The sequence below is a fragment of the Pezoporus wallicus genome, unplaced genomic scaffold, assembly GCF_028554395.1.
Source record: "Pezoporus wallicus isolate ANWC-B61680 ecotype Strahan unplaced genomic scaffold, APGP_CSIRO_Pwel_v1 contig_7339, whole genome shotgun sequence".
Taxonomy (NCBI): domain Eukaryota; kingdom Metazoa; phylum Chordata; class Aves; order Psittaciformes; family Psittacidae; genus Pezoporus; species Pezoporus wallicus.
In genome coordinates, this window is record NW_026636333.1 from 1743521 (window position 1) to 1756536 (window position 13016).

Genomic DNA, 13016 nt, shown 5'->3' on the forward strand with positions numbered 1-13016 from the left:
ACTACTTTGCAAGTATGTATATAAATATATTGTTTTCCTTTCCACAGTTACAAATTGCATTTAGACATGGGTTTGGTTTGGGGTTTTTTTGGTATCTATGCAGGCTTCTCAGTGAACGTGAGCTCACAATATAAAAATTTAACTTGTTTTTTGTTTTTGAAAAGCCAGCATCAAAACATGGTTCATAAATCTGTACCTATATACTGGGTAAGGCAAATCCTGTTCTTCAGTCACAAAGAATGACACAAATGCCACTGCCATGTCCACCTTTGCCTCCACCACTCCCACTCAGAACCTCTCCATCACCTTCCTGGTGCACATCAAGCCTTCACCTGGTGTTAAGGTCTAAAATGTCCCAGAGGGTTTTCACCACGTGCTGGGGCTGCATGGCAGCATACTCCTGCAGCCTGGAGCCCAGCACTTGGTGGAAACTCTTTGCAAACCTGGTGACCACAGCCCAGACACTGCCATATTGAACAGGCAGGGCTCCGTTTCCCAGGAGGAACCAGAGCACAGACAGGGAGTGGCGCTTGATGGTTTGGGGTTTCTGTGGATAAACAGATGCCACAAGCACTGCCAGGCAAGAGAGACAGACTTCTTAACAACCTTAATGCAAACAAGAATCTACCTTTATCTTTGGTGCTTGGAAGCCTTTTCTGGCTAGTATCAGCAAGCACACAGAGCCTGATAAACCAGAAACAGGCAACAGTGGCTGAGCATCCACTGAACATAACAACCAACCTCTGAGGATCTCCATTTGCCCAAATAAGAGGCATTGATTCCACAACAGACTTAGCAAAGTGAATCATACGTATTTTGTAAATCATTTCACTATCCATTTCTGCATTGCTAAGACAAAAATGTCAAATCACTATTTATTTCTATTAAGAAGTTGTCTAAACCAGCTGCTGGAGCTTTTGAAATGCAGTGCAGAGAAGTCACTGAAAGATTCCTAATAAAAAGGATGATTACTTTTTTGTGACCTTTGATGAGAAATGCCCAAGGTCTAATCTTGCAGTTCCCTTTGCTCAGCGGCACATAAGAAATGGCAATATTAAACTACCCCTTAAAACTCCAGCCCACAAAACATGTGTGCTGCTTGACAATGGAAACATCAGTGATTAAGTCAGGTCTTTGGCAGAATGGTCTTATTTGAGCTTTTTTTTCCCTCATACTTGGTGGCTCCTAACAAACAGCTGTTTGAAACTTCAGGATGTCTTAGATAATTCCCCAGGCTCCATTGCTATAGCATTTGAGCATCTCTCAATTTTTATGGCATTTATTTTCACAATGTTCCCTGAAACAGGGGAATAGAGATAGAAAAATCTTACATTGGCTGAAATGTAACCAAAACCCAAGTGTTCCCTCTCATTCTCTCTGAGAATGTTGCTCTTAGCTCATTTCCAGAGCTGAACTATACTAACAAAAAGCTACTACAATAGGCTCCCTGCATCACAGATTTTGCTGAGATCAAAAGCTGAAATGGTCTGGAGAAAGAGTTCTTATTTTCTATTCACTGGAAATGTTATGAATTAACTATTTCCTATTCTATAATGGAAGGACCTTCATTTTCTCTATCCTGTTAATCTAGCATCAGTCATCAACATTTAAACAGCTCCTGAAAGTACCTAAAACCAATTCTGGTAAGCAGGAAAAGGGTTATGGTACCTATTGTAAAACTGAAGTTCATTTGAGTTTAAATGCTATTAAACACAGCACTTACCACAGAACTTCCAAAGAGAAAGAGCTGTCAATTGCCACTAAAATCCCTGAGATAACATCTGCTCTCTCTCAGCCCCAATTTATGTTCAAATGCTTTATATGAAAAAGATATAAAAATAACTGTAAAACTAAATTCTATGTTTATGGGGATTCACTTTATTAAAATTTCTTTAAAGGCTCTTTTACATTTGCTGTGGCTAAAAATACTTGTCTGAGATTCATAATGAAGAAGAAAAATTTATGAAACCTTGGATTAAAAGATGCTGGTGTAATTAGCAGTGGATTTACCCTAATTAAAGCAAGGCTATGAATAGTCTCCTGTAGTATATATTATTTTTTTCCAGTCCTTGGCTATCATTGACATTGTAAGCTACTATTATAAATCAATTATCAGCTGCATTTGCAGCATGTTGGACATCACTGATATAAAAATAGACTGTTTGCACATCCTGCAATGTTCAGAGTCCAATGTCATTACTGCAACACAGGCAGGTTGCCTCAGTGGCCCCACTTCAGCCCCACAGCCCCCAAATCCTGTCTTACACAAAATCCTTGCCTATAATACGGGTGTTGAGTTTTCACCTACACAATCACCCCCAGGCTCTATAGGGTTCTGCCCCAATGGGAAAACAAGATTCATGGGAAAAAAAAAAAAGAATCCTGCAATGACAAAACAGTCAGATTTTCACAATACCAATTGCCACGTATTTTTTCTAAAGGATAACCTTTTGCTCCAGAAAAGGCACCTCTTACAGACCTCCAGGATCTTTACTGTACTGCCCTTCAAAGAGCGGAGCCAGCCAGGGTATTTTTAGCCCGGCTTTTTGCCGGAGGTGGGTCCTGAAATGCCCCAGTGAGTGCTCAGTGCTGGAGCTCGAGCGCCATCTTCACCTCACACACTGCATGCCTCTGCAGCAGCCAGGCAGAGCCCTGCCAAATACACCTATTAAGTGTATTTTGCAGGAGGGTCAAGCTCAGGACCTTCTGGTCTTTATCAGTTACTGCCCTGTCTATTCAGAGGCATTCCTTCTTGAATATTCCCTCTGAAGACTTTCAGACTTAGAAGTGGAGATTAGCTGAAGTGGGCAATACCTGAGAGATATCCTGTGACATCCAGCAGAGCATGGTCGCTGAGGTAACACACTCACTGGGCAAGGGTCTGCAGCAGCAATGTGTTATCTGAAAGAGAAACATTAATCTATGTTCAGTCTTCTGAGGTTATCAGGAAAAAAAGGGGAAGGGGCTGGGGGAGAAAGGGAAGAGGGAACTGCATTTTGTGAAATCAATTTCTGCCAGACCTTTTCTTCTTTCCTTCAAGCTTTCTTGCAAGGATTTTAAATTCAAAAAGAAAACCTCTCATTTACATGTGTAAATCCACAAGTGACTGTGGTACAAGGAGCTGTGTTAAACATTTCACACCAGGGCCCTCAAAATTGAAATCACATGTAAGCAGTGAAAAGATTTTGTGTCCCAGAGCTTTGCAGAAGTGAACTTCGCCCTCCCCTAAGGAAAAGGGTGAGAAGGCTCAAAAGTCCGCATATTTATTCACACTTCAAGGATAAGCTGCTGCTAAATCTTTACATTATCTGTTGGTAATTATGGACAGACTCCATGTTACTCTTATAAAAGACAGAATTACTGCTCACTGCCAACACTATCTGCTTCTCAGGGCCCTTAACAGTCTCTGGTTGGTTTGTCAGAAAGACTGGAACACAAACTGGTTTCCCAATACCTGACTGTCACATGTATTTGAGTTTTTCCTGTGTTGCCTGTTGTTGATTTGGGTCTTATTTTAATTTATGAACTGTTGCCTGGATTGGTCTGCAAGCCTCCAGTCTTCCTGCTTTGATAAACCAAGCAAAGCTTCTCTTGGAGGCAGAATGTGTGTGGGATGCGCTACAATACCTCTCACAGTGTCACCAGGAGTGGCATCAGTAAAGCAGGCAACCTACTTCTTCGTGAACCACTACAGAGAGAAATCCCAAACTGGTTTTAAGTAGTACTATGCTAACAAGTGCTCCTTTTTGTATGAGATACAAAAAGGAAGTCCCTAATGATCCTCTTGCAAGCATGCAGTAAAGAACTGATCCTGCTATCCTCATTACGCTTCTGCTTTGGTAACTGTGCAATTCTCATTCACCTTTTTCAACAGACACTTGACTTTTTGCCTCACACTCTTGAAGTATTGGCAGACACTGTTTCACACTTGCTGTTCCTCCCCAGAGAGCTATCTTACAGCTGCTGCTTTGAAAAAAAAACCCACCCTGAGATCCGGGTATCTCGAAGGAGCACAAAATATCACTGAATCATTAGTATCAGTACCTACACAGATTTTCAGGGGAATGCTTGGGTTTGGGGTGGGTGAGGGGGAACTGTTTGTATGGTTTAAGTGTATAGGCACTATTCACCTTTCAATTTAAGGGTTTCAAATGCCCTGTGCATTTTGGAAGAGTAAAGCTTGAGTCAGTAACAAATTTACACAGCCATTACTTTAACTGCCTCAAGAGACCTAAAGACAGAGCAGATTTTAATGGCTGTTGGAAGCAAGGTGGTAAGCAGTTCAACTGTTACTCACTCAACTTTAATTCTCTGCACTACATATCAGCTAAACCAGACGGCCACAGGATGAACAGTCCAGCATTTGCCATATGAGTAGAACAATTTGCTTCTCCATGTTCTCATTTTCACTGTGGTCTCCTCTTTGCTACACGAACACCTACGGGGCAATTCCCCTTCCCCTCTTGCAGAGGGCTGGTTCCTCTGGGAGCTACTGGCACTGCTGGCCTGACTCCCCAGCCTGGCAACAGGCACTGGACATCTGAAGGGCATTTCTTTCATGGCAGAGGACAGGGTAAGACAAACGTCAGAGTACACCAAGATCTACGTCTTGGTCCACTTGCAGTCTGCCTTGATTTGCTGATTTGCCCCCATCTACAAGGTAGTTCCCTCCAGTGGAATTAGGGTCTCAGGTCACAGCTAATGAATGTGTGTGGCCTTCAACTGGGACATCCAAGCCAATGTCAAGGTTAAGCTAAATAAATGAATCAGGCGTTATTTGAAAGCAACTTAGTCTGTAGGAAGAATTTTGGCCTCAAGGATGGGGTTTATTTTGGTTTTGGGTCTTTTTCGGGGGGGGGGGGGGGAGGGGTTTTTTGTTTGTTTTTACATAGAGTGAGCAAGACTTTTCTAACCAGCTTGCATTTTTGCATGGATCATTAAAGGTGACATATGAGGAAGTCTCGCATAAAACCTGGAATATGAGGCTTGTCAAAACAGAATCTCAGAGCAATGGCTGGGCTCTTAGCTATTAAACCCAGTGGAGCAGTGGGGCAAGACACTTTGTTCACTTACTCTAAACTAAAGAGGGTTGCACAATCCTCTAGAGGTCGGGAGGGGCTTGTCATTTGCCACTTGATTTTAAATTGTAAAGGCAGACAGTTTTAAAGCATATGGGAAGGTTTCATTCCTGCATTTTGCAGTAGAGCCTGCCTTCCCCCACTGAAGTGCTAGGAGTTGAATTTTGCAATATTTATGAGTTGCCTGTCTGAATTTTTGCAAATATAAAAAAAAAAAAAAAAACTGAGCAGAACCACAAGAAATATATCCCACCTTGTTTGCTTGGACCTGTCTCTGAGTAAAGTCAGTGTGATGAGACACAGATGTGCCTTGCTCCTGTTCTGACATCTGCCGGCATGGAAAATTTACAGTGATCTCTCAGAACTGGTGAGAGGGGAATGACAGAAAGCTCCATAGAAAACCCTGAAGGGATCTGCTTAGCACATCCTCTGTTAGCAGGGTTCTGTAACTTTTCCCTAACCTTCTCCCAGGCACAACAGAAAACAGGTAAGGGCAAAGAGCAGTACAGCTCTCATACCCTTCTCCCCACTTAACGATCAGGAGAGGGTCAGCAAATGTACTGAGTTCTCAAAGCAGCGGATGTGGAGAAAGTTGTTAACTCCCCTTTAAGACCTGTCTCTTCAACACTAAATTTTCCTGGTATATTCCCCCAGTGCTGCATTTTCACAGCTGATATAAATCTGTGTGGCAAGGGAATTTACAGCAGACCTTGGCTATGTTGTTATTGACTATAGAAATCTTGCCCCATGCAGAACAACATGTGGAACAAGCCATCATTTACAGCTGGATTTAGACCAGTTTATGCTACAGAAATGAACTTGGCAAATCATAAATTCCCTTTTTAAAAAAAAAAAAAAGAAGACAAAGAAGAAAGGTAGAAAATAGACAGAATCAGCTAATACCTATAATGTAGAGCGCTCCAGGAAGCTGTTCTGAAGAAGCTCTGATGGGCCAGAATCCTTTACCATCAACAGCAAAGTAATTCATTTGAGAATTAAATTGGGCCCAGACAACTTCCAAAAATCCCTTTGTCCCTGAATTCTAGCAAAGTTGTACTCCAGGATTTTTCAGCTCCTTTTATACCACAGCAGGTAAGCAGCACCAAGCCAAAGGCTCCTCAGGCTTTGAGGAAATGCTGGTAAACATCAAAGCCTACCTGGGAACTGGTGCATAAGGACTTCACCAAACCACACCTTCTGGTTAACCAGCTCACCAGCTACAGTCTACAGGAATTCAGGTCCTTGGATCTACAGCAAAAATGACAGAAGTGATTTTCAAACTTGCCACAGAACCCAAACACTTTATGAGGAGCTTGTTTTCTGTGGTAGACCTTAACTGGTTGCAGATGGATCGTCCAGGTGGATCCAGCTTCTAGAATAAGTGGGTAAGAATAACCTAAGAGGCACAGAGAACCATGTTTGTTACAGACTTGCATCTGGTTTTCAACTGTGTCCCCTGGCTTTAACCAACCCTACCACCCTCATTTTTTACCTAGAGAGCCACCCAGTTGTCTGTCCTTGTACTCATTGTTGTGAATCATTCATATCAACCATAAAACTGAGGTGAGAGAACACAAACCTTAATATAATCCCATTCTGCTTTATGCCCATCCTTTTATTTCTGCTTTTCTGACTCCCTTATTTTTAGGTTACTGCCTCCAAATTACGGCAAACTGAAACCTGTGGTGGGTAAGGGGAAGCAAGGACCTAACTTCAGGACAGTATCTCCATATGCTTTTAAGAAACACATACCACCCACACGCATATAGTCAGTTCCTACACCAGATCAAAAGGGAATAAATCCAAATGCATTGATCAAAAAGTAGCTGTTAAAAGCTGTTTTTATGAAATGTAAAGACACCAACATGGACTTCTGTAGTATTACTCATGAAGAAACCTGCCACTATATTTGCCAGTCCACAGCATGCTAACACATAGCTTTCGGACAGCCATAAGGGATGGGCTGGAGATGCACTGTGCAGGGCAAGTGCCTCCAGCCAAAATGAGCCTGAGGATCCCTGAGAACTTCAGTAGGACCTGCTAGGCAGCAGAAGACCTGCTGCACAAACTGCAGTGGGCTATATGGTTCAGGACACAGCTCAGATCGGGACCTCATCCTCTCCATAGTGCAGGTACATATTTTACATGAAGAGGCATACCTGTGACTCCATGCTCCAGCATCCAGAAAAGGAGACAATGATGATCTCCTTACCTTTCTCTCCTTACCTATCTCAAAGAAGGGAGCCAAGGCATTTGTAACCCCAAATATGTGGAGACCTCCAGGCTGACTATGGAACAAGCATTGCAGCCTTCATCTATATTTCATAACGCTCTTATTAAATTCAAAGTCTCAATATTTGAATTCAAAACAATAATTGCATTTGGGCATTACAGAGCTAAACGACTACCTAAAATTGCAAAATGAGAAACCAAGGTCAAAGCTTTTCATATTGAAGTCAGAAAGGGCCAGGCAACTCTGCTGAGGAAGCTGCCCCTGCCATAGCATGGGACAAAACCCATCAAGAAGAAAGAGCCTTCACCACCCTTTTGACCATGAGGAGAAAGCACATTCCTCTCATCTTGTTTTAGTGGATGTACAATTAGCAGCATGCACATTTGGAAGTCCAATTCAATAAAAATGAAACACATAGTTTCCCAGGAAGAAGGGACAAAAACAGTCATGGCAGGTGCTAGTCACTTCCCTATGTGTTTCTGGCAGGAAATTAAAATAATGCCTGTAATCTCCTCTCGTTTGAATTAAAACTCAGACATGATTCAGGTGATAAGCAGCACACATTCAGCTGCACACCTCCACATGATACAACAGACTGGGACAGATAAAATACAGGCAGTACTTCCTAAGCCTCTTGCAGCAGATGGATATTTCCACAGACAACAACAGCTATCAACAGATTTAGTGTTCGCTTGACTCTGAAGCGCAGAAGCCGCGGTTGAGGAGAAGCTGTGCCACAGGTCAGCCTTACCTAGCTGAGCAATGAAGGCTTCCAGTCCTTTCACAGCTGCAGCATAAATCCCTGGGTGCTTTGAGTTCACGTTCTCAGTCACTGCTTCTACCAGAGACACCAGCACTGCATGTAAGGCATCTCTGAGCTTGGATGTCATCCAAGCCAGTGCCTTCAGCACCTGCTGCTTCACTTTCTTGTTGCAGTCCTGAATCCTAAGGACAAAAACACTGAAAATATGTTAAGAAAACAAACATGACAGCTGGATTAAAATGTCTTTGTTTCAAGAAGGGATGTGGGAACAAGCACCCAGCAATGTAAAAGATGAATGGAATCCTTTCTGTCCGCTCAGTGCTTGCTAGCACAATTTCACTCCTTTCCTGTACTCACTGTAGTGGTTGCACAACCCCATGCTGCTTAAAAGGATTTCCGTATTTTATGAAGAGGTTTGGGTGGGGACAGGATAGATCATGTGCTGTTTCTCTTTACCTACTATAAATCTTTAAATAAATCCCATCTTAATAATGCAAAATAGTATTTTTGGTATAGAGGTATGAAATCATGATGCCTCTCTTTTCATAGGCTGGTCTCAAGTACTGAGGGTAGTTCTGATTTTGCCAGAACTGGGACTGGAGGACATCCAAGTTTTGTTTGATCTCAGAACCTGCATCTGGAGAAGTGCAGGGCTCTTTTGACTTCTCCAGGACCCAGACCATTTGCCTAGCTAACAGGCAGACTTCTGAAGTTTACTGTGCTGTACAGTACTCCTTAGAAGCAGGTCCCCTTGACAGCCATGTTAACAGGCACCATCTTCTGGAAAAGGGAAAAAAAACAGCTGCTGGCAGGAGAAGGAAGATCTGTCTCTAACCAACTTCCTCCTCTTTCCAAAGATAACAGAGGCTCCCGAATAAGGGTGAGAATAGTCTTTCTCAAGCAGGAAAGGGATGAGGATGAAAGCAAACCAGAAGGCGATGGTTTTCCACTGCGGCTGAAATCACAAAGCTTCTTCCAGCTACACAGTGCATGCAGTAGGGCAATATCCCCAGAATACAGACAATTCATGCACTAATTATGATTGCCTTGTGCATCTTTTGCATAATAGGCAATTTTCTTGGCATTACTACTTCCTTCTTCTGTTCCAAAGACTTTATTTCTAGTGACACCAGTTCCTTCATTGCCCACACATAAACAGGCTGCGGATCAACAGTTCATTCCCAGGAGCAAAATGATTCAGCAGAAGAAGAATGAGATAAAGAAAGATTAGGCAGGTTTAATCTCACAAGAACAATCTCAGTACTTGCATAAAGGAGACATTTCTCCTGCCAAGCATTTACTTACTGCCTTACTGTTGCCATAACATCTCCCAAGTCATGTGAGGGAACAGACTGTTTCAAATACTTCTCAAATTTTTGATGGCTCATGAATATACTCAGCATCTTCTGTCCATAACTTCTAACACAGGAAAGAGAGAATGGAATACAGACTATTACTGTCTTTGTGAATAAACAAAGGAAGAGTGTTAATAGAATAAGCTGATACTTTAAACTCATTATGTGCAACACCTTCATGAGAAAGTATTACCTATTCAGCAAAGAGTGAGATTTACCTCCACTTGTCATCACTGCTCTATGCTGTCAGCTGAACACAAGAGGCAAGAAGAGAACCCAGGGCAACAGGAAAACACAATTTCACTCTTACATTGTGGGTACGCTTCTGTGGGATCAAAGAATCCAGTGGGACAAGCAAAAGATATCTCCTGCTGTGCTGTCAGGGCTTATTTGCAGTGTCTTGCTGCCATTACACAGTAATTTACCCTTCTTACTTGTGGAGAAGCCAGGACAGATCACCTCACTCATGCTTCCTATTTATTATCCTGTATTACAGGTATGCAAATGAGCAGCTAGTTGCCCATGTGTTCTTGGCATCTATCCATGGGAATTAACATTGCTAACCAAATTAAAGGGGTTTGTTGGTCTTTTGGTACAGTTATGCTAATAGGAAACATTGACAAATAACCAAACAAAATTATTTTACTATTCTGAACTCAGCTATTCTCAATAAAGAATTACTCAGGTCACAGGAATTCAGCAATGGTTCTTTTTCCTGGACAACCTCATGTTACCCAGTATAGTCATCTCCCCAGACAACATTACCCACATTGCAAAGTAATGTTCTTAATATTGACTTTACTTCCCTCTCTTTTGTGGTTATATCATTTATGGTCCAACAGTTTTCATATTTTAGGAGCTGAAATGAAGATCATCACCTTATGTCCAGATGACAATCCTCAGCAAGTTTCACCACAGTACGAACAAACACCTCAGCACTGTAACATGTGCCAGACAGGAGCTTCTGGCCTTCAGTTTGCTCCATCGTGGTCAGTAGCTGTTTGGCTGCACACTTCTGCACCAGGATGTTGTGGTAAATGGAAACAAGAGAACAAACACTCGGGCAGAGGGAAAACAAGGGCCAGAAGCACAGGTCTCAGCCCCATTGTGCTCTCTGTCATTGCTGGGAGAAGGAGGCATGTGTTCTCGCTGCAGTGTTGGACACCTGAGGAAGATTCTGTCCTCAGATAAACACAATGCTGGCATTGTGCAGAGGCACTACCTGCAAGGAAGAGGAGGAATTCAATCTCCCTGGACTAGTTGATACTCAATATCTATAAAAAAATTAACTCTGAGAAAGAGGGAAATGGAAGACAATTCATGCTGGCTCTTTTTTTTTAACTCTAGAATTTGCTTCAGTTAACCCATGGCACTTGGCCTGTGAAGGTGTCCATGAAGTGACTCACCACCTCAAGGCTAAGATGCAGCATAAATTTGACTAGAAAGCAGAGATCTAAGGACACAACAGACAAACTCCTCTTGGAAGTCGGAAGGAGCTGCGCCTGATGTGCATGCTGTGCCACACCCCACGGTTTCTACCCCAAATGCTCCATGACCCAGCAATCCAGCAATGAGCCTCCTTATGTCATAAGTTAATGGTATAATGATGATGCATGTTTTTTCCCAGCGTCTCTGTGGTCTACATTAAGAAATATCAAAGGGTGCTCACTGCTGGAATTGCCATTGTTCCTCTTCCCACAAAGCCACAAGGCAGTATTACCACCCTTTACAGAGACTTTCACTTCCCCATCATTCACCACATCTAGGCAGTGTTGACGGGCTGTGAGAACAAGCAGGCTATAGCAGGGCAGGAGTAGATCATGAGGAAGGGAGGCAACCTCATCACAGTCTAGTGTCACTGAGTTCCCAACAGATGCAGGAGAAATTACCCTCCCATCATTACCCTTCTGTCTCCCATACAAGTTAAGGTGAAGCAGATCACTAAAACAACATACTGGATTTCACTAACCATGAGAGCAGTAATGGCTTGTGCAGGAGTCACGTTCCCCACAGTGATCCCCAGGCACTGACTGGCTACTTTCTGAACTGACATGCTGCAGTTCCCCATCCTCTGGAGCATGACCTGAGTAACCTCATCCAACTCAGGGTCCATGTGCTTCTTCATGGTCCTGAAGAGCTCTCCAAGAGTCTTGAGAGCAAGGAGAGAAACCTTCCAGTGGGGGGTGTTCACCTGGGGAAGTCATGAGGGGAGATGCAAGAATCACCTTGTAAAGAAAATCAGTTCCCATAGACAAGTGTCACAGGACAAAACAAGACTTCTCACTGTGTCCAGGTGCAACATAAGAGCACACTAAGAGCAGAAGACCACCAACACAATAAAACTCTGATACTGACTTCTTCAGTGGCCTCAGGTCCACTTCTACAGTACAATGTCAATGAGACTGCAGGCCTGAAAAATATTATTTCACCTAAGACAAAGTGTGCTCCTTAGCCCATAGCATACCCTGCTATGATTTTAGGCCCTTTTGTTGAAAGCAAATCAGAAAATTAAGGCAAGATCTACATTTACACTATAAAGGCACAATTTGTAATGAAGTTTGAGCACTCAATGAAGAAATAGGAAACACAAGCTCTCAAGTCTACAGACTAATTCACAGCAGTACCTAGAGTCTATCTGCAGCTCTGTCACCTCAGGAGAACCCAGGCTGCTGGACTCAAGGCATGCAAGGATCTTGGAGATCACAAGATGGTGGGGTTTTACAGTATTCAGTGCTGTGCCGGAGTGATCCCTGCTGCCAAAAGACTCTCCCCCACAAAGGTAAGGAAGAAGCATGTCACAGTCATATGCTCCATTTGAAAGATAACTTGAAGCACAGACCAGTGGTTCTTTCTGCCAGACATGGTTGTGCCTGTTATGAATTAGTAGAACAAGAGAGGAGATTTTCTCAGAAAATGATATAAAACTCAGATAAGTGAAGCAGAAAGGGCAGCTGCTGCTAACCCTGATCTCAGAGTAGCAGAATCTAAGTCCTGTACCTCTAAACAGAAAAGTTTCAGGATTCAAAGAGAGAATGGAGTCTTCAACAGAAGGGGTATTCAAGCCTCCAACATCATGAAATACTGTATAGAAGAACTGATTTTCATGGACATGGGCTAAGTCTTACTGTCTTCTGCAAGGAAGGTAGAATGGAATATATTTGGCAATCATGTAGTAAGAGGACAAGCAGCTGGTTCAGGCCACAGACAAGGGCCAAATTGTAAATACAGCCACAGATATTATTCAGGAGTTTTAGTTCAGACCTCTTTGATGACTGAGAGATGAGAGGGTGAAGCTGTGAGCCACTGCCATGCAAACCCCTCACCCATGGGCTGTACTGCAAAATTCCACTGGTGCACAGACGCAACAGCTCAATGGAAAGGGCAAATTACCAAAAAGCACACAGAAGGTAAAGAGGAGAAGACATCATCAGGAAACACTGGAAACAAAACACCTACAGACAATCCTCCAGGAAGCTGAGGAGAAGGATGAAGTGGGAGGAAGCTGGGAAGCAAAAGCTGCAGTGTTTAATTACAGTTTAGGCAGAGACTTGGGCCCTGGCAAATCACTTGATTAATGTCTCAGTTTC

General features: G+C 42.9%; 1 protein-coding gene across 1 annotated transcript; it reads right to left on the reverse strand.

Annotated features, from left to right (window-relative positions):
- Positions 1–328: 328 nt before the first annotated feature.
- On the reverse strand, positions 329–11731 carry TOGARAM2 (TOG array regulator of axonemal microtubules 2). Its single transcript, XM_057400086.1, is given in 7 exon segments — positions 329–573; positions 2815–2901; positions 8063–8277; positions 9380–9493; positions 10308–10444; positions 11399–11620; positions 11714–11731. Coding segments are annotated over 7 exon segments (1038 nt in total).
- Positions 11732–13016: the final 1285 nt, after the last annotated feature.